This window comes from Procambarus clarkii, chromosome 33 (assembly GCF_040958095.1).
Source record: "Procambarus clarkii isolate CNS0578487 chromosome 33, FALCON_Pclarkii_2.0, whole genome shotgun sequence".
NCBI classification, from domain to species: Eukaryota; Metazoa; Arthropoda; class Malacostraca; order Decapoda; family Cambaridae; genus Procambarus; species Procambarus clarkii.
The window spans coordinates 8,148,388-8,175,270 of record NC_091182.1 but is presented as its reverse complement, the minus strand read 5'-3'; the positions used below and the strand labels follow the sequence as shown (position 1 = coordinate 8,175,270).

Below are 26,883 nucleotides of genomic sequence, written 5' to 3'. Positions count from 1 at the left end.
TGAGCAATATGGACACTTCACGGTTTTGTAAACTGAAATTGGAAAGAACATATTTAACTGTGTGGAATGTAATAGACCGAATGAGTTAATATTCTCACACTATAGTAGTTTACACGCGATATTTCACCTGTGGATGCCATAAAATGAACTGTGGAATATTAAATATGAATAACACTCACGGTTATCACAGAAAATCTGCTGATATCGCTTGCATTTGATGTCGTAATGTCCTAGGGGCGGTTTTTCACAGCTAGCGCATTGCAGCCGACACACTTGATTCGGTGATGGAATATAAAACACTCCGCATTTCATGCATGCTGTAGAGCTTCGCCTTTCCATGACATGGAGCTGTATGACGCGTGTGTAGCGGATGAAGTCTCGCAGGGAACTGGCGGGGCGTTTGTGTGTGAGGGGAGTGAAACGCCCTGGGTCAAATGAGAAGTGATTGATGGGTGACAGGTGAGGGTCTGTCTGTCGGCAGCAGTAAGTACCTCGCGCCTCCTTACCGGAATCCACAGTGTAAGGGGACCCGCCGTGGGACGAACATCAACACTCTGAAGACAACAAAAACCCCCGCGACATTGAAAAACGCTTTAGGTAATGGTACACTCCCCTCCTGCAGGAGACTTTGCCCTCATCCTCACACACACACACACACACACACACACACACACACACACACACACACACACACACACACACACACACACACACACACACACACACACACACACACACACACACACACACTTAGCTCTTCCTGTAGGGGACGTTAATGGTTTGTCTAACCACATAATGGCCCGCTGCAGTCTCACAACGAGAGTGACTTCTCTCTTTCTTGACCCGAACACGGAAAAAGCAGTCAGGCTCCAACCTGCGACCAGTACGCTTACCCCGTCGCGACATTGAAAAACGCTTTAGGTAATGGTACACCCCCCTCCTACAGGAGACTTTGCCCTCATCCTCACACACACACACACACACTTAGCTCTTCCTGTAGGGGACGTTAATGGTTTGTCTAACCACATAATGGCCCAGAGCACTCTCTCCAGACGAAGGGGAAGCTCCATCCAACCCCCCACCCAAAACAACATAACAGACTGTGTTGCCTTCTCCTCACATCTACACACTAACTCACGATTAAGGCTACGCAAAAACACGCATACATATTCTTTTACTCCTTCCTCCATCTTCCTTCTATTTTCTTACTCTATCACTTGCTAAACACACATATTCATTTCACTCCTTCCTCTTACTCCACCACTTACTCGCGCGCGCGGGGTGGGGGGCCGCACCTGCTCACCCGCCACTCAGGGCTGCCTCCGACACGCGCCAAACTTCCGGGAAATTCCCTTACCCCCTGTGACTAGACACCCGCGCTGTGACGACGACGTCGCGTACCACCTGGCACTCATCAACATGACCTCCCCTCTTTCATGACCACATACCCAAACACAACACGCTCACACGCGTCCGAAACGCGCCAAACGTGCCAGCTGGCAGCTGGTGCGCGCGGTCGTAGTCGTATATTTCACTACTACTAGTAGTGAAATAGTAGTGAAATATACGACTACGACCGCGCGCACCAGCTGCCAGCTGGCACTCCCTGGAGTGCCATCCGACAGCTGGTGCGCAGGTGTGTAGTCGCACAGGTTTTGGGGGATTTTGGGGGAATTTTTGGCGCGTTTCGGACGCGTGTGAGCGTGTTGTGTTTGGGTATGTGGTCATGAAAGAGGGGAGGTCATGTTGATGAGTGCCAGGTGGTACGCAACGTCGTCGTCACAGCGCGGGTGTCTAGTCACAGGGGGTAAGGGAATTTCCCGGAAGTTTGGCGCGTGTCAGAGGCAGCCCTGAGTGGCGGGTGAGCAGGTGCGGCCCCCCACCCCGCGCGCGCGAGTAAGTGGTGGAGTAAGAGGAAGGAGTGAAATGAATATGTGTGTTTAGCAAGTGATAGAGTAAGAAAATAGAAGGAAGATGGAGGAAGGAGTAAAAGAATATGTATGCGTGTTTTTGCGTAGCCTTAATCGTGAGTTAGTGTGTAGATGTGAGGAGAAGGCAACACAGTCTGTTATGTTGTTTTGGGTGGGGGGTTGGATGGAGCTTCCCCTTCGTCTGGAGAGAGTGCTCTGGGCCATTATGTGGTTAGACAAACTATTAACGTCCCCTACAGGAAGAGCTAAGTGTGTGTGTGTGTGTGTGAGGATGAGGGCAAAGTCTCCTGCAGGAGGGGAGTGTACCATTACCTAAAGCGTTTTTCAATGTCGCGGGGGTTTTTGTTGTCTTCAGAGTGTTGATGTTCGTCCCACGGCGGGTCCCCTTACACTGTGGATTCCGGTAAGGAGGCGCGAGGTACTTACTGCTGCCGACAGACAGACCCTCACCTGTCACCCATCAATCACTTCTCATTTGACCCAGGTCGTTTCACTCCCCTCACACACAAACGCCCCGCCAGTTCCCTGCGAGACTTCATCCGCTACACACGCGTCATACAGCTCCATGTCATGGAAAGGCGAAGCTCTACAGCATGCATGAAATGCGGAGTGTTTTATATTCCATCACCGAATCAAGTGTGTCGGCTGCAATGCGCTAGCTGTGAAAAACCGCCCCTAGGACATTACGACATCAAATGCAAGCGATGTCAGCAGATTTTCTGTGATAACCGTGAGTGTTATTCATATTTAATATTCCACAGTTCATTTTATGGCAATCCACAGGTGAAATATCGCGTGTAAACTACTATAGTGTGAGAATATTAACTCATTCGGTCTATTACATTCCACACAGTTAAATATGTTCTTTCCAATTTCAGTTTACAAAACCGTGAAGTGTCCATATTGCTCACCCACCCCGCGAGGAGGTCATCGCCGGAATGAAACTTCACATAAACGTAGGTAACATATAAAATACACTTCTCGTATCTGTATTTCATCCACTTGCAAGCGAACACACATGCATAATAATAAACATATTTTTTCCCCATTCACCCATGCTGAATATCATTTGTTCCATTTCAGGTTATAATCCATACCTCAATCGACGGAGGGAACAGATCGACGTCATCGAGCCTATACCCCATTCCTCACACACTGAGCTAAGGAGTGCACATCTCACTCGCGGCCACCCCCCACCCCTTCATCAGGCTCAGCCACGCCGCCAGATGGGAGGCTACGAGACCGTATCGCCCCCTGTTAACACGATGTTACGAATTCATACACACGCACCTGCTCAACCCCTTCACCAGGACATAAGTAAGTTATTATTACTGTCTGATTTCAGTCTATTTCCTAAACATATTAATCCACACTAGTCTGTTCCCTAGCCTCATATATATATATATATATATATATATATATATATATATATATATATATATATATATATATATATATATATATATATATATATATATATATATATATATATGGTTCATTCTTTCTAGAGATAATATGTTTTCTTTTTTTTACAGACGACACACCGCTGTGCATAGATTTGTCATCCAGCGACAGCTGCAGCAGCAGTGGCAGTGAGAGTGACACAGCAGGGCGGACAGTAGCCACTTCCGGCTCTCACAGGGAGGGGAGGAGGAGGTCTCGTTCACGCCCTCACTCAACCCCCATTTCCTCCCCCAGCCCCATACCCCAATCAATCAGCGACAGCTATGACAGCAACTGTCGGAAAATCCGACACCATTTAATAATAATATCATACAGATAATAGCTGTGTTGTATAAACAAGTTACCCATAGAAAACGTAACTTGTAGTGGAATTACCATCTAAAGAAAACGGGATATCATCACCACATACTATTATAATTCACCACCTATTATGGTGGGAATTATTCTTAAATACATTAGTCTTTGGACTTTACCATCATAAAAACATCTTATATAAATTAACTTAATTATCAATATTAAAGTAGAGTAAATGTGACCCTTCTATCACTATCTGAAATCTGGACAAAGTAGGCCAGGCGTCAGGGAGGAAGGGGGAGCCATTGTTGTGTCACCTCCGAGACGTGTGGAGCAAATTTAGCTCCTATCATTCTGGACAATGTCGGCCAGTAACGTCAATAGTATGGAGTGTTAAACAGCCATTGTGTTTATATTGAGACCAGAGGCTCACACGGGAGCAAATTCGGCTCCTGTTAATTTTACTTGGACGTAGTGTTATGGAAACCAAAGGTACCATCTCCAACACGATGTCTACAATTCAAGTTAAGTCTATCCGAAACCCGTTTATCATTCATTTATGGCCATTAATGTCAGGATATAGGGTGTCCGGTTAGATCACGTGGAAGCCTCAAGCTAAAGGTAATTAAGCCAGGTCTTCATGTTCCATGTACTGTATAGTGTTTTCTCTGATATAGCTTGTCATATATAGGATTCTGGCTTCACAGTTAGCGCCCTTTTGACAGGTCAAGACGAGGAAGAGTTTGTGCACCAGTTACTGGGTGATATGGAAGCTACCTCAAAGAGGATAATTTGGTGTCTACACCCTAGTTATACCTGGTGGACTAACCTGCTGTACTATAAGATAAGGAACCTCATCAATGTATGTAGCTATTACTGTAGTTTGATTGGCTGCATATATATTAATTTAATAACCCCCCCTAATGTGTAGAGGATCGATTTGTGAGATTAAGAGATTATTGCAGAAATACAGTCCACTTATCATTATACAAATTGCTATCGAAGTATATAAATTAACGTAAATATAAATTCATATAAATTAAATAAATATAAATCTCACAAGTCGGTGCCCACATTATTTGGTCATCTTCGAACCGGATGACGGATTATTTGATCCTATGAACCCACATTTGGTCATCTTAGTACCGGATGAACCAGTTAACCAGTGGATTCATTAAATATACTAGTGCAGTGTTATTTAAACAAGGCCAGCAGTCAAGACGGCAGCCTAGCCTCGAGGGAGCTCAGGAGCCTCCCTCAGCCCAGTTCAGCTTCGTCAGCGGTTTCATGCACACCCACAGATATTTGGTGGCGTGTTATTTCGTGAAATGACAGCGCTAATATAGAAGCCAGCCAAACTAGTGACTGTGTCTTTGCGAGATTGTTCACGGATTTCGTGGTGTTACATTTCGCGAGAGATTATCTACGAATTTTGTGGACTTTATTTCGCGAGGTCACTAATAATATTTAATACTTCTAGATAATATTAGAAGTTTCATAGAGGCTAATTAAGAGGCTATTATCAATAATTGTGTATATTATTTCTCCAAATAGAGAATTATTTAATATAAATTGCACTAGTGATCACAGTATAATATTTACTAATTGCCAACCCACAACAGGGTAGGATACTGACTAGTTGAACTATTATTGTTCATCCTAGTCCCATTATTACTATAGTCAGTTGTACTATATTCAACAACCTAACACCATTAATGAATGGTGCTGACTCTATTTTGGGTGTAATTTTTATCAACTCGAGTTGAGTTGTGTATATATAATAATTTACTTATGATCATTACACCTTTGAGTGATTAGTTAGTGTCTCTACCATCCTAGGGTGATATAGAAGAGCTAACCTAAAGGTACTTCCAGTGACACTGGTTTATCACTCAAATCATTAGTGTGTATGATTGTATATATATATAATGTGTATTAATTTTAAGTGCTAACCTCTAGTAGAGGTAGGAATATTGCCTAGTGAGTTCAGAATTTACCCTAGGCTACCATTAGTGTTTGTTCAGTATTATGAGCAGCCCAAGTACAAGCCCCACAAGGCTTCACCAACGAGCCAGTATGGATAATGCAGGGAGAATGAAAAGAACCCTTGCAGGTCTTAAAGGCCACTTAACAAGACAGATCAAGAAATGTGAAGATTTGTCACAACAATCAACAGTTGATTATGCTGACCTGGAAAGCTATTATCAAGCAGCTGCAGGTAAATTTGAGCAAATCAAATGCCAAATAGCAACATATGTGGCTGAACTTGCCAACACTAATTTATCAGAAACAGAAATAGACGACATTATGGTTGATCTTGCGAATTATGAAGATCACACTCAGGCCACGTTACAGCCTTATGTCAAATTAATTGCCCAGAACAAGGCAACAGCAACAACAACAACAGTTGCATCTAATACGAGTCAAGCAGAAGCTCGACTCCCTCCAATTAATTTACCCACTTTCTCAGGAAAAGATGAGGAAGATTGGGACGAATTTTGGAACAAATTCGTTGACCTTGTAGACTCAAAACAATCTTTACCAAAGAGTAGTAAATTCTCTTATTTGCAAGGTCAATTATCAGGTGAGGCTAAAACAGTAGTATCCCATCTGAGATTAACTAATGACGGCTATGATCTGGCAGTAAAAACTCCTCAAGGATAATTATGCTGATCCAGAAGTAAGAACATCACATTTAGTTCATGAGCTGTTGCATTTACCCCCACCGGAGGCTTCAGCTGATTCACTCCAAGTCTTCAAGCTGGAGGTAGAATCATTGATCAATGCCCTCAGCCTGACAGCAGATACAAACGGGGCTGAGTGGGTCTTGAAAATAATTGTCCAGGAGAAAATACCTAGGGACATATTGAGACAAATGAGTGCTCATTACAATAAAAGCATCTTATCCATGAATGAAATATCTGAAGGTTTAAAGTCAGTAGTTCATCAATTACGAACACATGACAAATTAAAACCACCAAGTAAACCCTCAGAAACCAATAATAGTAAACCACAGAGTACCAAAGGTACTCCAAATCAATCTAGACAATATAATTCAACACCAAAGTGGAACAGAGGCAGTGTGGGCGTATATGCAGTGGGACCCTCCAAGCCTATAGTTACTGTGTCATCCAAGAACGTGACACCAAAGGGTACTGGAAGCTATGGAACATGTTTGTTCTGCAATGAGAAACATTCAATGTACCACTGCCCTAATTTTCCTGATAGTGACGCCCGTGTTGAGCGACTCAAAGATTTGCAACATTGCACGAGGTGCCTCAGGAAACATAACATCAAGGACTGTGATACCCAATTACACACCTGTAATAGGTGTAACAAAGGTCAACACCATGCAGCATTGTGCAGAGACACCAAAACAACGTCTCCAAACCCCAAGGTGGAAGATAGCATTCCCACCACAGTACAGTACTGCAAGGTGCAACAAACAAAGAGTGTCCAATCAGCAAAGTCTAAAGGTAATACGACTTTGCCTACTGCCCAAATTACCATCCTGAATAAGAGGGCCAAGGTCCATACCCGTGGGTTGTTTGACCAAGGATCCCAAAGAACATACATCACTAAAAGGTTGGCAGATGAATTACAATTAAGGCCTGTAGCCCAGATGTCATTCAACATCTCAGGGTTTGTAACAGATGCAGGACCTCAAGTCTACCAGGTGGTACAACCATCAGTACGCTTAGGCAGGTACGTCTGTCGAGTACAAGCCATTGTGGTGGAGAAAATACCAGTAGACCTACAAGTTCAAGGTCTGAGAGCAACAGCCAAATTCCTGAGAAATAGAGGAATAAAATTGGCAGATAATATTAAGTCTGATCACCTCACCGACTTCGGTCTCCTTGTAGGGACAGACTATTGTCATCGATTCATCGGTAGCCCTACTAAATATCAGGGTATAACCATGTTAAACTCTGCAGGAGGTAAATTACTCTCAGGCCCAGTATCAAGCCTGAGGAGACCTATGCCTGCAGATAAACAATACCAATAGAAATCTAAATTTGTCAGCTGATTATATTTCTCCAGTAGCATTATACTAAGGAGATTACAGCTGACTATACCAACAGAGGTTGATGTTAGTATCATCATTTAAAGCTGAAGAAGAGTTCATGAGGCCTCAGTGGCAAATCAGTGAACAGTAGCCTAAAACAGCTACAAGTCACTGCGACCAATGTCACTGAACCCACTGCAGTCTCAGAACCATACTTTACTTTAATGATGAGCTATTCAATCTTCTGAATCAATTAACTAAATTAAACCCCAATAAATCTGATGACTGATTTGATACATTTATTATTTAATCAAGATGTATTCCATGGGCCTCAGTGTTTATATATCAGTGACCAGTTACCTGAACAAACTTCAAGTTATATCTAATGTCACTGATCTCACTGCAGTCCCTGAATCATACTTGACTGTAGTACTTGATCACATCCAGTCTTCTGGGTTAAATAATATGTAATAAGGCTTGAATATTAGCCTTTCAAGAGTTGACAGGGAAATGAAATCGCATTAGACTTCTAACCCCTGCAACTCTAGTACGGGACATCCGTCCTGTACGAACAGACACACAAATGTGTGATTACTAACTACTAACATCAAATTAATCTAATAATTCGAAGGAGGAGTATCGGTGTTCGTCTGTTCTAATTAGGACTTCGACCCGTGAGCAGCCCCTGGGGAATTATGTCGGAAAATCCGACACCATTTAATAATAATATCATACAGATAATAGCTGTGTTGTATAAACAAGTTACCCATAGAAAACGTAACTTGTAGTGGAATTACCATCTAAAGAAAACGGGATATCATCACCACATACTATTATAATTCACCACCTATTATGGTGGGAATTATTCTTAAATACATTAGTCTTTGGACTTTACCATCATAAAAACATCTTATATAAATTAACTTAATTATCAATATTAAAGTAGAGTAAATGTGACCCTTCTATCACTATCTGAAATCTGGACAAAGTAGGCCAGGCGTCAGGGAGGAAGGGGGAGCCATTGTTGTGTCACCTCCGAGACGTGTGGAGCAAATTTAGCTCCTATCATTCTGGACAATGTCGGCCAGTAACGTCAATAGTATGGAGTGTTAAACAGCCATTGTGTTTATATTGAGACCAGAGGCTCACACGGGAGCAAATTCGGCTCCTGTTAATTTTACTTGGACGTAGTGTTATGGAAACCAAAGGTACCATCTCCAACACGATGTCTACAATTCAAGTTAAGTCTATCCGAAACCCGTTTATCATTCATTTATGGCCATTAATGTCAGGATATAGGGTGTCCGGTTAGATCACGTGGAAGCCTCAAACTAAAGGTAATTAAGCCAGGTCTTCATGTTCCATGTACTGTATAGTGTTTTCTCTGATATAGCTTGTCATATATAGGATTCTGGCTTCACAGTTAGCGCCCTTTTGACAGGTCAAGACGAGGAAGAGTTTGTGCACCAGTTACTGGGTGATATGGAAGCTACCTCAAAGAGGATAATTTGGTGTCTACACCCTAGTTATACCTGGTGGACTAACCTGCTGTACTATAAGATAAGGAACCTCATCAATGTATGTAGCTATTACTGTAGTTTGATTGGCTGCATATATATTAATTTAATAACCCCCCCTAATGTGTAGAGGATCGATTTGTGAGATTAAGAGATTATTGCAGAAATACAGTCCACTTAACATTATACAAATTGCTATCGAAGTATATAAATTAACGTAAATATAAATTCATATAAATTAAATAAATATAAATCTCACAGGTCGGTTCCCACAGCAACAGCAGCAGCAGCAGCAGCAGCAGCAGTGGTGAGAATCGTACCATTTTCATCTCAGACAGTGACTCAGACGACAGCTCAGCAGACCGTGACCTTGACCCGCCAGCGTCTGTCAATTCTGACTTATTAGCACCGTCAGGCGTAGTAGCTGAGCCAGCGGTCTCACCCATTCATCTCGGAGGGGGAGGGTTATCACCACCCCCCACCCCTCCCAGCCCTATCCCATCACCCCCTCCACCTCTTTCCCCCTCCCCTCCACCTGCGCTAGAAATTCAACCTCAGTTGCTGGATCGAATTGACAACTATAACGGCAGCTACGTCAGGCTTTCATTCTCCATACCAGAACATGTTAACACCTCACCAGGACTCTATCTGAGAACATACAGGGATTTTTTCATTAATGAGGTTCGATCCCTTTTCTCCCCACAACACCCATTCCTCCTAATTTACCCAGACATCACTCTAATTGTGAGAAATTTAAATGTACAACAAGACGGTGAGGATAATCTATTGGATCCTATAAATAACGACGGCTTTCCCATACGAGGTGAGGGGCAAAGAATTACTCTAGAGGAAGTAGAAACTCTTATTGATTTTTGGGCTGATGAATTGACAGAAAATATCCCAGTATCTGGAAGCGAAGGAAGGGTCCAATGTCTTGGTTGAGCGGCTCACCGGGTTTTACATTAACTGTGGTCAGATAGAACATCCGATAAGATTAGGCTCGCATGTAGACTATCCTAAAGGCTTGCGTGGAAAGCAGTTGGTTTTCAATCCAGAGGGAGAGGCTGATATCTGCCTTATGCAGTGTGTTGCAGCTTATAAATGTTTAGCTAAGGGAATGCACCTAGATAATATTCGCGCTAGATCTGTGAATGCTAGTTGGTGTCTCAGACACATGAAATGGCCAGCAGATGTCAATTCTGCAGTGACGTTTGAGGATATTCTCAAGGTAGAGAAAATGAATAAAGTCAGTATATTCATCTATTCACTAGAAAGAGATGAAAATACTAGACGACAACAACGACACTACATTACACTGGCTAGGAAGGGAAGAGGAGGATATACAGATGTCATACCATTGCTGATGTTGGAAGCTCAACATTTAGTATTAATTAAGGATTTTAACCAATATGTACGTAATATGAGCAACAATCCAGATCTAATCCCAAGTCATCACAGCTTCTGTCATTGTTGTTTAATATCACTCCCTGCAGATAGCATGCAGAGCCATGAAAGTACATGCAAAGTACATCAAACTCTCAAATTCTACCCACCAGAGAGGAAGATTACTTTGCATGTACTTTCATGGCTCTGCATGCTATCTGCAGGGAGTGATATTAAACAACAATGACAGAAGCTGTGATGACTTGGGATTAGATCTGGATTGTTGCTCATATTACGTACATATTGGTTAAAATCCTTAATTAATACTAAATGTTGAGCTTCCAACATCAGCAATGGTATGACATCTGTATATCCTCCTCTTCCCTTCCTAGCCAGTGTAATGTAGTGTCGTTGCTGTCGTCTAGCATTTTCATCTCTTTCTAGTGAATAGATGAATATACTGACTTTATTCATTTTCTCTACCTTGAGAATATCCTCAAACGTCACTGCAGAATTGACATCTGCTGGCCATTTCATGTGTCTGAGACACCAACTAGCATTCACAGATCTAGCGCGAATATTATCTAGGTGCATTCCCTTAGCTAAACATTTATAAGCTGCAACACACTGCATAAGGCAGATATCAGCCTCTCCCTCTGGATTGAAAACCAACTGCTTTCCACGCAAGCCTTTAGGATAGTCTACATGCGAGCCTAATCTTATCGGATGTTCTATCTGACCACAGTTAATGTAAAACCCGGTGAGCCGCTCAACCAAGACATTGGACCCTTCCTTCGCTTCCAGATACTGGGATATTTTCTCTGTCAATTCATCAGCCCAAAAATCAATAAGAGTTTCTACTTCCTCTAGAGTAATTCTTTGCCCCTCACCTCGTATGGGAAAGCCGTCGTTATTTATAGGATCCAATAGATTATCCTCACCGTCTTGTTGTACATTTAAATTTCTCACAATTAGAGTGATGTCTGGGTAAATTAGGAGGAATGGGTGTTGTGGGGAGAAAAGGGATCGAACCTCATTAATGAAAAAATCCCTGTATGTTCTCAGATAGAGTCCTGGTGAGGTGTTAACATGTTCTGGTATGGAGAATGAAAGCCTGACGTAGCTGCCGTTATAGTTGTCAATTCGATCCAGCAACTGAGGTTGAATTTCTAGCGCAGGTGGAGGGGAGGGGGAAAGAGGTGGAGGGGGTGATGGGATAGGGCTGGGAGGGGTGGGGGGTGGTGATAACCCTCCCCCTCCGAGATGAATGGGTGAGACCGCTGGCTCAGCTACTACGCCTGACGGTGCTAATAAGTCAGAATTGACAGACGCTGGCGGGTCAAGGTCACGGTCTGCTGAGCTGTCGTCTGAGTCACTGTCTGAGATGAAAATGGTACGATTCTCACCACTGCTGCTGCTGCTGCTGCTGCTGCTGTTGCTGTCATAGCTGTCGCTGATTGATTGGGGTATGGGGCTGGGGGAGGAAATGGGGGTTGAGTGAGGGCGTGAACGAGACCTCCTCCTCCCCTCCCTGTGAGAGCCGGAAGTGGCTACTGTCCGCCCTGCTGTGTCACTCTCACTGCCACTGCTGCTGCAGCTGACGCTGGATGCCAAATCTATGCACAGCGGTGTGTCGTCTGTAAAAAAAAGAAAACATATTATCTCTAGAAAGAATGAACCATATATATATATATATATATATATATATATATATATATATATATATATATATATATATATATATATATATATATATGAGGCTAGGGAACAGACTAGTGTGGATTAATATGTTTAGGAAATAGACTGAAATCAGACAGTAATAATAACTTACTTATGTCCTGGTGAAGGGGTTGAGCAGGTGCGTGTGTATGAATTCGTAACATCCTGTTAACAGGGGGCGATACGGTCTCGTAGCCTCCCATCTGGCGGCGTGGCTGAGCCTGATGAAGGGGTGGGGGGTGGCCGCGAGTGAGATGTGCACTCCTTAGCTCAGTGTGTGAGGAATGGGGTATAGGCTCGATGACGTCGATCTGTTCCCTCCGTCGATTGAGGTATGGATTATAACCTGAAATGGAACAAATGATATTCAGCATGGGTGAATGGGGAAAAAATATGTTTATTATTATGCATGTGTGTTCGCTTGCAAGTGGATGAAATACAGATACGAGAAGTGTATTTTATATGTTACCTACGTTTATGTGAAGTTTTATTCCGGCGATGACCTCCTCGCGGGGTGGGTGAGCAATATGGACACTTCACGGTTTTGTAAACTGAAATTGGAAAGAACATATTTAACTGTGTGGAATGTAATAGACCGAATGAGTTAATATTCTCACACTATAGTAGTTTACACGCGATATTTCACCTGTGGATGCCATAAAATGAACTGTGGAATATTAAATATGAATAACACTCACGGTTATCACAGAAAATCTGCTGACATCGCTTGCATTTGATGTCGTAATGTCCTAGGGGCGGTTTTTCACAGCTAGCGCATTGCAGCCGACACACTTGATTCGGTGATGGAATATAAAACACTCCGCATTTCATGCATGCTGTAGAGCTTCGCCTTTCCATGACATGGAGCTGTATGACGCGTGTGTAGCGGATGAAGTCTCGCAGGGAACTGGCGGGGCGTTTGTGTGTGAGGGGAGTGAAACGACCTGGGTCAAATGAGAAGTGATTGATGGGTGACAGGTGAGGGTCTGTCTGTCGGCAGCAGTAAGTACCTCGCGCCTCCTTACCGGAATCCACAGTGTAAGGGGACCCGCCGTGGGACGAACATCAACACTCTGAAGACAACAAAAACCCCCGCGACATTGAAAAACGCTTTAGGTAATGGTACACTCCCCTCCTGCAGGAGACTTTGCCCTCATCCTCACACACACACACACACACACACACACACACACACACACACACACACACACACACACACTTAGCTCTTCCTGTAGGGGACGTTAATGGTTTGTCTAACCACATAATGGCCCGCTGCAGTCTCACAACGAGAGTGACTTCTCTCTTTCTTGACCCGAACACGGAAAAAGCAGTCAGGCTCCAACCTGCGACCAGTACGCTTACCCCGTCGCGACATTGAAAAACGCTTTAGGTAATGGTACACCCCCCTCCTACAGGAGACTTTGCCCTCATCCTCACACACACACACACACACTTAGCTCTTCCTGTAGGGGACGTTAATGGTTTGTCTAACCACATAAAGGCCCAGAGCACTCTCTCCAGACGAAGGGGAAGCTCCATCCAACCCCCCACCCAAAACAACATAACAGACTGTGTTGCCTTCTCCTCACATCTACACACTAACTCACGATTAAGGCTACGCAAAAACACGCATACATATTCTTTTACTCCTTCCTCCATCTTCCTTCTATTTTCTTACTCTATCACTTGCTAAACACACATATTCATTTCACTCCTTCCTCTTACTCCACCACTTACTCGCGCGCGCGGGGTGGGGGGCCGCACCTGCTCACCCGCCACTCAGGGCTGCCTCCGACACGCGCCAAACTTCCGGGAAATTCCCTTACCCCCTGTGACTAGACACCCGCGCTGTGACGACGACGTCGCGTACCACCTGGCACTCATCAACATGACCTCCCCTCTTTCATGACCACATACCCAAACACAACACGCTCACACGCGTCCGAAACGCGCCAAAAATTCCCCCAAAATCCCCCAAAACCTGTGCGACTACACACCTGCGCACCAGCTGTCGGATGGCACTCCAGGGAGTGCCAGCTGGCAGCTGGTGCGCGCGGTCGTAGTCGTATATTTCACTACTAAAGGCCTTCTCGTATAGCAGAAGTTGGTGTTGGGTGCTCACAACGTGGGTCATCCGGTGTTTACGACCTGTCCTCTAGTTTATTGTAACATGGTTACCCACTGAGGTTGTGTTCTGGCGCTTCACTCTAATTGTTATGCTAATGACTATATTTGATTAGTGAGCTTCCGCACCTGTAAGTGACGTGGGTCTTAAGAGATTCAGCCGCAGTAACATGGCTAGTAAGCTAATGTTCCTTCTGCTGAAGGGTATTATTTAAATTAAATTTTTGCTGGGGGTTTAACTACTGGCCCGTTGACAAGCGGACTAAATCCTATGCACATATCTGTTGCTTTTTTTTCCCCCGGTCTAAGAATATCGCCGTCATATCTTACTTTATTAGAAATATCGGCTTGACTAAGAATGAAATTCGGTGAAATATGTAAGAACGTCTTTGGAGACCAAGATGGGTGAATGACATTCATGAACTATCGGATGACTTGCCGACAATTTGGTTTGGTAAATATTTTTCAAAATGTATTAAAGATCGCCTTGATCACAGTATCCCTGTGACTGATGTAGTGAACCTTAGCAATATGTAATTCCTAAAGTTTATTGTTGACTGTTCTTTAAGATTCGCTACCTGGAACAAAAACTTCCCAGTAGCACGGTCTATGGTGAGCCCGTAGTGGATCTATTGTAGACGTGTAAGCTATAACTATCTTGATGTCTGAAAAGAAATTTTCATCTTGTATTATCTGCGGTTACTATTATATAATTTATATATATACATATATATATATATATATATATATATATATATATATATATTATATATATATATATATATATATATATATATATATATATATATATATATATATATATATATATATATATAATATATATGTCGTACCTAGTAGCCAGAACGCACTTCTCAGCCTATGATGCAAGGCCCAATTTGCCTAATAAGCCAAGTTTTCATGAATTAATGTTTTTTCGACGACCTAACCTACCTAACCTAACCTACCCTACCTTTTTCGGTTGCCTAACCCAACCTAACCTATAAAGATAGGTTAGGTTAGGTAGGGTTGGTTAGGTTCGGTCATATATCTACGTTAATTTTAACTACAATAAAAAAAAATTGATCTCATACATAATGAAATAGGTAGCTTTATCATTTCATAAGAAAAAAATTAGAGAAAATATATTAATTCATGAAAACTTGGCTTATTAGGCAAAAAGGGCCTTGCATAGTAGGCTGAGAAGTGCGTTCTGGCTACTAGGTACGACATATATATATATATATATATATATATATATATATATATATATATATATATATATATATGCCTATACTTGCATAAACCACAAGTGAAGATTAACAATCTTTATTATTAACAATTAACAATCAAACAAAAGCGTACTAGTTATGGCAGCTACTGGAAGGTAGTTGTGCTTTCTGGGTTCGAGTCCCACTGGTGGGTGTTGTCCAAAGATTGTTAATCTTCACTTGTGGTTTATGCAAGTATAGGCTTATAGCATGGACACGAGTTCTCTCACATTGACAGTGGCTTGATGAAAAACGCAGACTAACCTCACACTTATCTGGTGCCCTCGGGAAGTGGAGATATTTGAGATGTATATATATCTCGAAGTCTCTACTTCTTTTGTAGGGTCTGATGGTGTAGTGGGTTAAAGCGTACTAGTTATGGTAGCTACTGGAAGGTAGTTGTGCTTTCTGGGTTCGAGTCCCACTGGTGGGTGTTGTCCAAAGATTGATATATATATATATTATATACTTGCATTTTACTGAATTTGAACCACGTTGCGTGCATGAAGTGACTTAGATTCATTAATATATAAATGTAGATACACATTTTACTTTATTAATGAACTTCGAAATATATTTAAGCATAATGTTTATAGTAGACTTTGCACCTTTTACCAAAGTGTCCATGAAGAACCTGAAGGGAAGCTGTTGGGTAGCTCTTCAAAGTAAAAGGTAATTTACTATGTTGCGGAACCAACAAGGCCTTGTCCGATAAACATAACTTAAACTACTTAAATTTGTTTCAGAGTACTTTATATTTTCATGGTGAAAGGCAAGTTGCCTTTAATGTAGTAATTGCATATTAACCCATACAATAGTTTGGTTTAAGCGGACATAATCTTCAAATATGCAACAACTGAAAACTAGTTAGATTAAAAAAAAATTCAACTAGTTTTTTATGTAAAGGTCTTAATTTGGTCAGTATCGGCATCGTAGCATAAATGGGGAGAAACAAAATATTTACTAGTGTCAACAATTTACCAAAATGTTAAATTAACATCAAACAAGTGTCGACTGAAATCTTTACTATCGGCTATCAAAATAACATATAATAAATATATTTAGTTGTATCTAAAAAAAATTCAATATTTTCCTTGTTTATCGAATGTTTTGCATGAAACTTTTACACCTGACTGCACGTAAGCCTATCTGTAAGGATGCCAATTTTGAAGGAAATTAGTTATCAACCCCGGCCACGGATGGCAGCACCTTAGACTTCGTTTTTAATTTCTATTAAAGTAATATAAACGTAACATTTACTTCCATCTTTTATTCAATTTACATGAAACTTACCTTGTGTAATTTCTATACAGTCTGCAAGAAGCGTTTTTTTTTCTAAAGTTCATTTAATGATTTTATAAATAGTAATAAACATATTTGTAAAATTGTTTAGGAACTTGGACTACTTGTAATAGATTTTACTAAACATATATTGGAGAATAGTCTTGGATACTTTATTATATGCTAATGTGATTGTGCCATAGAAATTTTCATTTCACACTTGGGGTTGTAGATCCCTCCGTGATGTCGCCTCGTCGTAGTGAGAGGCTTGCGTACTAGGGACATGTGAGGTCCCCCCCCTTTGGCCTCCTCTTTGGGTGGTGTACATGCAGAAAGTCGTACCGTAGGGGCCTTGTGAGCCATCGGACCACTCGCTGGAGGGGGTCACCCGTGAGGGGCCGTCCTGAGTGGATGGTTAGGGGTCAAGGCTGGTGCGATAGGGGGAATGGGGTCTTGGCACCAATATGGGAGAATGAACGATGGAGTAGGACTTCCATTTTGAAAAGGGGAGCACTGCTGGGGACGACGCCCCCTTCCTGCACTGGCCCTCGCTCCACCTCCCTGACTTGGTAGGTGGTATCCCTTGGATTCAGGCCCCAAACGTTTAGTGACTAATGCATGGCTGACGACATGACTTCTCTTAACCAGGCTCAAGGGGTGGGCGACCAGGTCCCTGGGTCGGACTGTGGTGGAAGACCAGGCTCTGTAGCCCCTGCTTAATAGGGCTCAGACTGAATTACTCTTCCTTCCCCCCACCCCTTTCCCTCTTCTATGGTAGAGTTGAGCTCAAAGCTCCCTGTGGTGACAGTCTCGTCCCTTAGCACGGCTCCATCTCTAGGTGACTACTGCGCCTTATGACACCTCACTAGGGGTTCTCATCGTTGTCCCCGCCACGGCCGCTCTCGCACGCTTTTCCCATACTAATTCGTACCACGCCTTGCTTGGTCCTGCTACATACAATAAGTACTTTGACTTCCATCAGTTGGATTCTCCTTCTGAGGATTTCTCCCTCCATAGGGATCTTGTTGATTCAGTAATTACCTGTTATTTTTTAGCCCCACCGATTTTGGCATGTGTCGCTGCTCCTCAAGATGCAGCCACCCGCTTGGCCACTTTGTTCTGCATTGGGAGACCCCTGTTTGGGTCTCCTAGAACGCTCGGTTAAATGCCAGTGTTGGCACTGGCATTTAACCGTTGGCACCATGTTGCGACCAGTATTAGGTACCTAAAGTACTACCACGAGGATATTAAACATATCTTCGAGGCACTAGGCCATTCTGTTCTTCAGGTAGACGTTCACTCGACCGCCTCGTGTCCGTCCCAGTCTGGCCCTTTGGGTTGTGAAGAGTACCTTTGATGGTCGGACACTTCGCCCGCTGTTACTCTTGTTGGTGCCAGATGCTCCGTTCAGGAGTACATTCCCTCTCCTCGGCTTTGAAATAAGTGCTGGAAGTTCGGACATGGTGCCTTCTGATGCTCCAGTACTGTCTCGTCCTAATGTGTGGGGACGAGGGTCACTCTGTTGGCGTGCACTTCTCCCCAGGCCAGCTGCTTCAATTGCATTGAAGCCCACCCCACCCTACCTTCTCCTGTGCGTGTATACTTTTAAAACTTGAGGCAGCCATCCTCAACTTGAAGCACCGGGAACGTTTGTATTTTCCCGAAGCAAGGCGCTAAGTTCGCCGTCTCCCCCACTCTTGCTGACATCTTGTGTTGTAATCTTCCTCTCATCCTTCGCACCTTCCTCAGTCTCGCAAGTTTCCAGGCATTAGACCCGTACACGCCCACCTCCTCCCCTGTTCCTTTACATCCAGAGGGTTCACCAGCTGCTTCTGTCTGGGGGGGGGGGGGGGGTTCACTTTCTACCAACTGTCATGTCTCCTGTCTCTTTTCTAATCTCCCTCCGATCCTCCTTCCCGTTCTTCTTCCCTGTCTCTTGGCTCTCCACGCTGCCTATATGTGCGAACTGCTTTCCATCACTCCCAGCAATCGTGTTCCCTCTTTGTCTGTTCACACGCTAGAGGTCTGTTGTCCAGTACGTTGTTGCTGGCACACCTGTCTCGAGTCAGAAGCGAAAGCCTGGCTCGTCTCCCTCCTCCCCAGCGGGAAAGAACGCTTCGCTTTCTTCCTCGCACCCGACCTCTGACTCTATTGCTCCATCCCCTCCCATTTCTGTGGTCGTTTCCCCCCCCGTTCCTGCTATGGTTTCTTTGGCCCCTGCTTCCTTCACGGTTTGTGCCCTTGCTAAGGTGTGCTCCCCGGTTTCTGCCCCTCCTGCTGTCATTGACCCTCGGATGTCTCCTCCTACAGACCCTGCTCATCCGCCTCTGGTCTGCCCTCCTGCTCTCTTCCCTTCATCCTTACTCGGTTTACCCATGTCCTCTGACTTTCCTGAGCTTCTTTAACATGTTCCATTTTAACCCTTTACGTATTCTTTATTCTGTTGCTGTCCTCTCTCTTTTTGTCAATGTTTATTCTTGAATGGAATATTCGTAGATATTACGCAAATTTCCATGAACTCCAATTTCTGATCTCAGTTTTCCCCCCTTTGTCTCCACGAGCAGATGCTTGGTGCTCGTCCTGGTCGCATCCATGGCTATTCCTTTGTCTCTCCTACCCCAGGTTTTTGCTGAGGCCCGTTACTCTACTGCTCTCTTGATTCGTTCTGATATAACATTAGTTTCCCTACTTTTCTCGTCGCCTCTCGGATGTTCTGCTGCCAGTCTTTGGGAGTAAATGGTATACGGTTTGTTAAATTTCTCCCCCAAATGTCCCACTTTACCTTCCGATCTTTAACACCTACTGGACTCTTTGCCAGAGCCTGTGCTCCTGCTGGGCGATTTAAATGGTTGACATACCCTCTAGAGTGATGTTCTGACTACTGGGTTCGTCTTCTCGAACTGTTCATCCTCTCTTCTTCTATGTCTTTTCTGATTTCTGGTGTGCCTACTCGTGTAGACTCGCTCTCACCCTTCCTGTCTTGACCTTTCTCTCTGCTCGTCTCTTTACTTGCATTTCACTTAGCGGGTTCTTGATGACCTCCATGGCAGTGACTATTTCCCCGTTCTTGTTACCTCTCTCTTCACCCTCCCCTCTCCTTCCCTAGGTGGCAATTGTCCAAGAGAGACTAGAACCTCTTTACCCTCTGAGCTACTCTCTCCAACCTCTACATTCTGCCTCTCCCTCGTATCTTTATTCTTTTTCAAGAGTCTTCGACGCTACCTTCCACTCTATTCCTCGCGCTACGTCTTGGGACACGCAGAAGCGAGTTCCCTGGTGGGAAGTGGAATGTGCTCGGGCTATCCACTGTAAGCATGAAGCCTGGAAACGACACCGCTGCCGGCAGACGGCTGATTCTTTTTTCCTGTTTCGCAAGGGGAGTGGTGGCTGGTAGGACCATCCGTATGGGGTAAAAGGGAGAGTTGGAAGTCGTATGTTTCAACCATTACGTCCGAAACTCCTCTGCTGCAGATCTGAAAGCGTATCTGCAAGTTATCAGTAAAATTCGTTCCCGATATCTCGCCGGTCCTCTACCTCTGCGGTACTCTTGTGACAGACATATTGTAAGTTGCAGCCGAACTATGTTCTCGCATTTCATCTGTTAGCTCTGGTTCTCGTCTTCCTCAGTCTTTCCTTCTTCGTAAGCCTGTTCTTGAATCTCATTTTAGGATTTCCGTGCCCATCTCAGATTTCCCTATGACGATCCATTATCTCCGATTTTCAATCAGCCCTGGCCCTCTGCGGTTCTACGACAGCGGGCTCTGAAGACATTAATTATGGGATGCTTCGCCATCTCCCTCCGTGCACGTCTCCCTATTTGAAGAGTCTGAATAACCGGGTCTGGGAGTCGTCGTCAGTTCCTGTGGACTGGCTCGATGCTGTTGTCCTCCCTGTTCAGAAACCAGTATCTCTAGGGACATCTTCTCAGGACTTCCGCCCTATTGCCCTCAAGCGTTGTCTGCAAACTCTTTGAACGTATGGTTAACGTTCGTTTGATGTTCTTGGAACACTTTCACCATCTCTCCCTCTCAATTTGTTTTTTGCAAATGCCACAGCATAACAGATGTCCTGGTGAACTTGGTCTATATTCGTACTGCTTTTGCTCCGAAGACCTACGTTTTTTGCCGTCCTTTTTGACCTGTAAAAGGCTTGAGATACCACTTGGCGATATCATATTCTGTCCCAACTTCATTCTTATGGCCTTTGTGGTAATCTCCCATTCTCTCCAGTTTCCTCTCGTCGTTCTTTTAGTGAAGTTTGGTGCCCCACTTTGCCTCTTCTCGGCAATGCGAGGGTGTACCCAAGGTAGTCTTCTGAGCACTACTTTTTCTGGTTGCCCTAAATGGTTTTCTTTCCTCCTGACGTCTTCTCCGCTCTGTCGACGATCTTAAACTATGTCGGTGATGATTCGCCTCTCCTTCAACGGTGGCTTCAACTCGAGATTGATGCCGTATCGTCTTGGGCCACAGATCATGGCTTCAGGTTCTCAAAGTCTAACACTTGTGCTATGACTTATACTCTGAAGGGTGGTTTTTCTTCGTCCGACATTTTATGGCCATCCCCTTGTGTAGAGATATTCCACTAAGCTTTTGGGGGTTAATATTTGACTAGTTTGTCTTAGCCGCTCCATATCTCTGATGTAAGAGTTGAATGCTCAAAGGCCCTTAAGCTCCTTAAGGTTTTATCCCATACTACTTGGACCGGAGAAGAGCATGATCCTCTACATTCCTCTCTCATCCTGCTAAACTCATTTATGGTTGCCCTACTTACTCGTCTGCATCTCTTACTCTTCGCAGTCTTGATTCTTTGCACCATACTGGGTTGTGCTTCACCTCTGGTACTTTTCGTTCTGCCCTCGTATTGTTTGTTGACACTGGCTTCCTATCTCTTCAGGTCCGCCATGATCGCTACCGTCTTCCCTATCTTGCGCGGTCCTAACATCCTTACTCTCGTCTCTATCGTGCTTTGACATTTACTCCTCCGGTAGTTACTGTTATTCTTCACCACCTCCCTCTTTTTGTCGAGTTATCTCGCTTACAGAATTCTTTTTAGATTCGTATTACCGCTTTTTCTCCTCGTATTGTTCCGTCCTTGCCCCTTGTAGAGGTCCCCCCTTCCTAAATCTTGTACATCCCTGACCCATATCGCTAAAGTTTTTACCCCTTCCTACGGTTCTGACACTCATTTTTCTTGAACATTTTTCTTCCCACTACCACTAGATTTCCATCTTCACCGATGGGTCTAAATCTGCAGAAAGTGTAGGTCACTGTTATTATTTTTTCCTGACAACACTTGTGTTGCCTACCTCCGAAGACTAGCATCTTCACAGCAGAACTTTATGCAATTCTCTATGCTTTCGTCTCCAACATTTTCGGTGTCAATCCTCCTTTATGGTTGTAGTTGACTCTCGTTGTGCCCTAATGACTCTAGGGTCCTTTAATCCAGTCCATCTGGTGGCTGTCGAGATAAAACATTGGCCGTTTCTTATCTCTAGTAAATTTAAATCGGTAGTTTTGATGGGGTCCCAGGCATATTATCGTTTCTTTAAATGAGCGTGTGGATGCTGCCACTACGGAAGCTATCTGCTTTTGTCCCATCTCCAGTAAAGGTATACCTTATTCAGACTTTTACCCAGTTATTAGTTCCTCCATCCTTGCTCGTTGGCAGGGTTGTTGGTCTTCTGTTACTGGTAACAAACTGTGTACTATTAAGCGTAGTGTCCCCCATGGTCTTCCTTCATACCACTGTAACCAGCGCTGGAAAACGGCTCTGGCGAGGTTGCGTATTGGCCATAAGCACTTAACTTGCGGTCACTTAATGGAGCGCTGCCCTGCTCCTTATTTTCCGAATTGCTTTGTCCCTCTTAGTCGCGCATATCCTTGTTGAATACCATGACTTCCAGGACAAGCGTGTCCTGCTTTCCGACAGTCCCTCGCGATCACTTTTCCCCTCGATAGAGTTCTTGGCGAATCGGATACTTCTAATGTCATTCGCCTTGTGTATTTCTGTTCTCGTATTGGCATCCTTGGTGTTATTAAGCACCCTCTGATTATTCCGCACATTTGACGGTGCTACATAGCTTTCCCAGTTTAGTGCCTTCCTTTTGATTATTAATTATTATGGTTGTAGCAGCTTAATGAATGTGAAATTCGTTGAAAAAAACTAATTTGCTTTCTATTGAAGCTGCAATACTGAAACTTGAAACAGTTGCAGCCATTTTCATATCAAACTAGTAAAAAAAAGTTTGACCTTGAACAACTTATTATGACCCCCTTAATTACAAATTAAGAGAGTGGGTGGGGGTGAAATATGAAAGATAAGGGGTTCAATGGTGAAGAGGTTGGGGTAGACTGTTACCTTTGCTTGCACATAAATGTGTAAATCTGCTTACTGGAGAGAGGGAAGAGATGTTGAATTGGCAGGAGGGATCCAGAGCCTTTAACAGCTACCCTCATAGTACATGATAAAATTATAAGTGTTGTGCTATTAATGTAACTTTTTTTTGTATTTTTATGAAAGGTAATATGAATATGTAATGGTTATCGTGCAAAAGCCAGAAAGTCGCGAGCAAGTTTCTAAAATTAAGAGATGTATGTTTGGCAGTGGGTTCTGCAGGAAGTACGGGCGCTGTCGGACCGCAGGCCAACATAGAGGACGATCATGTGAAGGAGGCACTGAAGATGGACAAGGGCAGAGGCCATATTTATCTCTCAAAGCGTAAGAGACCTTGCTGGCAAGGGCGACCACTTTTCTTCAACAGTTACCAGTGTTGAAGTCAAATTCTCCCTGATGGGGAACCATAACGAAGTGTCTTATGTGGTAAAAATAAGCCCACATAGATCAGAGGACCACTTGGCTGATTTTCATTTATCCATGATGAAGAAAGAAAATGAATTTTTCAAGGAAATCCTTCCGCAACTCAACTCAGAGCTGAATTCCTTGGGCCACAGTAACTTGAGAATGCCAAGGTGGTTATACACATCTTTAGAAGAGGATAAAGAGCTGATCTTCTTGGAAGACCTCCGACCTTTGGGCTTTAAAGTATTCGACTGCAAAGTGGGCCTCGATGTAGACCATACAAACCTGGTCCTGAAGGAGCTAGCCCGACTCCATGCAGCCTCTCTCCTGCTGAAGGCAAAAACGCCCTTGCAAGACCTGGCTCAAACATTCCCGCACATTGCTGAAGACTGGACCAGTTTATCGGAAAATGCGAAGAAAATGCATAACAAGACATGCTCGGGAAGTCTAGCGGGTGCCGAGGCCTTGTTGACCAACATGAAGGGCTACGAGGTGGCGAGGCGGTGGTTGGCCAAGCATCAGAACAACTCTCTTGATCTTGTCAAACACTTTCTGGTCAGAAATCCCAAGTTTGATGTGATTTGTCATGGCGACTGCTGGGTGAACAACGTACAATTCAGGTAGGAAAAAGTTTGTTCATCCTACACTTTTTAGATGTATTTTGGCTCTCAATTTTGAAAATTTAACTCGCTCAAATCGGTATTTTTTGTTAAATGATAAACAAAATAGTTCGTGTGCCACTAATGTTTTACCTCATACTTCCAGGTACAGTGAAGGTAAACCGGTTGATGTAATTCTCCTTGACCTCCAGCTGAACCGTCTGGTTTCCCCGGCCACAGACTTAAACTACCTTCTCTACACCAGCGTCCACGGCAAAGACAGGAAGGCGAACTGGCGGGACTTCCTCTCCTACTACTATGACTCCTTTAGAAGTGTGATGGAGGCTGGGGGTAGGGGGATGCCCTTCACCCTATAGGAGCTCCATCAAGAGTACAGAAACAAGATGGAGTACGGTATGCTGTATGGGTCAATGACGGTGTCGTTGGTGATGAGGGAGAGTTCCAGTACCCTGGACGAGAAGAAGAAAAATCCACAATTTCTATCTCGGTTCCTCGCCTTGTATGGTGAACTGATTGAGCAAGATCGATCACGTCTTTAATGTTGCCCAGTGAAGAAATGGCAGGAAATTTATTTATACCTAATGAATTCGGCCTTGTAGCAGACTGTGGCAATGTGGTGGACATTGATCCTGAACTGTCGGTGTTTTTGCACGAGCCTCGGACCCAGAACCTACCAAAAGTATCTCTATGAATGTAACTAATTACTACTTGGAGTACCAAATCTGGCAAGTATCAACTTTTACTCTGACTTCTGAAGTCCTCGTGTATATATAAGGGTAACAATTTACCCTTTTACTTGCTTAGAAAGTTGATAGTTCCACCATTGTCCTTTAATACCAAATAAATATCTATAAATTGCAAATGATCTAATTATAAAATAGGCATTCTTGTACTTGTCAATTCTCTTCCTTATAGTTATTAAATTTGGAAAGGTCTTTAAAATATGTGGGATCTAAAACATGGCTCCGTTTCGTCCTGACATCTAATGTCTTGACAACTTCAGTCGGGACAAATATTTTAGACCAGGCAAATAGTGCTCTAAATTGGTAACTGTAGTGACCAGGGACCAGATTCACGAAAGCACTTACGCAAGCACTTACGAACGTGTACATCTTTCCTCAATCTTTGACGGCTTTGGTTACATTTATTAAACAGTTTACAAACATGAAAACTTGCCAATCAACTGTTGTTATTGTTATAAACAGCCTCCTGGTGCTTCGGAGCTCATTAACTGTTTAATAATTGTAAACAAAGCCGCCAAAGATTGAGAAAAGATGGACAGGTTCTTAAGTGCTTGCGTAAGTGCTTTCGTGAATCTGGGGCCTTGGTCCTGCCTGCCGCTGCCGCCAGTATTGTAAGAGCTAAACATGGTCATGGTTGTAAAAAGTTGGTCAGTTTGATGGAGAAGGGATGGGGGGGGGGGGGGTGAGGTAAATGGGGGAATTTTGTATAAAAAGTTTACACTATTAATACTAGATATTTAATTTGCAGTATATTAACAAATCTAATCTACAAAAAAAATGACTCGGAAAAAGTTGTGAAACATTTTATTGAACGTTAAACTTCATGCTCGACTTGCAATACAGCACTCACTGGTGTTGACATAAACGCACCAATAACAGCTTGCCAAAAGTGATTGTTACAATGTTAGGCTTGTTAACGTCAACACACTGAGGAGGATCCACACAAATCTTTGGCCAATAATAACTATTTTACAATTGCATTCTATGTAACATTCCAAGCTACTTAGCCATGTTGACGAATTATTTACAGACAGAAGTCACAATATCACTAGACTGTTGAGATTGATATACTCGGTGGCCACAAATACCCAATCGGTTTTGCTTGCTACTTTCTAATCTTGATATTAAACAGTCACTTCAATCACATTCATTATGCATGTGCGGTATATAATCTATTAAAGCCTCGGTAAAGTCGGAATGCAGTTAGAGATTTTGGCAGTAAATGTCACTAGCTTAATCTTTTGCTTCAGTTTCATGTTGTGAATTTTAACCTGGAAAGTGAACACTGAAGACATCAACATCTTTGGAAGGCGGAATAACAAAAAATGTATTAATTTAAGATGACCTTTTTATAAAGGTCATAGGCACAACTAGAACCACACTGTGCAGAGTTTCCTATAAAGGACTAAGGGAAGTTTGCTGTGGAGAATGTCAAGATTGCAAGGAAAGGGAGGAGGCGACGACTATTTTAAACAAATTTGGTGCAAACCTGTGTATGCTCGTCCCCTATCATACCATGGCTAAAACATAAATAAAAGCCGAATATAACTCTTGCTCGTTTATATGGTAAGTAGACGCCCAATTTCACAACCGGCTTCATCTTGGACCATTATACTATAGTTAAAAAGTTTGAGAGGCGACTCTGCCAAAGATCCTTCACTGGGTTCGTTATCGGACTATAAAGCCTGCCAGCCTGGCCTCCAAACAAAGACCCAAAAGTGATTCCATGCACCCG

General features: G+C 43.4%; 2 protein-coding genes across 2 annotated transcripts in view; both read left to right on the top strand.

Annotated features, from left to right (window-relative positions):
- Positions 1-25,267, top strand: part of LOC123753250 (uncharacterized) — a 31,527-nt gene extending 6,260 nt beyond the window's left edge. The window contains exons 2-4 of the mRNA XM_045735236.2: positions 14,399-14,417; positions 23,591-24,405; positions 24,551-25,267. Of these exons, the coding sequence (XP_045591192.2) occupies positions 23,777-24,405; positions 24,551-24,761 (840 nt within the window). The 5' untranslated portion in view covers positions 14,399-14,417; positions 23,591-23,776 and the 3' untranslated portion in view covers positions 24,762-25,267. The remainder of the gene's footprint in view (positions 1-14,398; positions 14,418-23,590; positions 24,406-24,550) is intronic.
- On the top strand, positions 2,302-20,960 carry LOC138370715 (uncharacterized). The gene is made up of 5 exons (XM_069335314.1): positions 2,302-2,661; positions 2,810-2,887; positions 3,015-3,248; positions 3,467-3,670; positions 20,716-20,960. Exons 1-5 carry the CDS (start codon positions 2,502-2,504, stop codon positions 20,958-20,960), a joined length of 921 nt encoding a protein of 306 aa, XP_069191415.1. The 5' UTR covers positions 2,302-2,501.
- Positions 25,268-26,883: the final 1,616 nt, after the last annotated feature.

Coding starts and splice junctions, on each gene's coding strand:
- LOC138370715 (XM_069335314.1), top strand. CDS start 2,502: ATGGAAAGGCGAAGCTCTACAGCATGCATGAAATGCGGAGTGTTTTAT. Junction 2,662..2,809: donor GCAGATTTTCTGTGATAACC/GTGAGTGTTATT, acceptor TTCCAATTTCAG/TTTACAAAACCGTGAAGTGT. Junction 3,249..3,466: donor ACCCCTTCACCAGGACATAA/GTAAGTTATTAT, acceptor TTTTTTTTACAG/ACGACACACCGCTGTGCATA.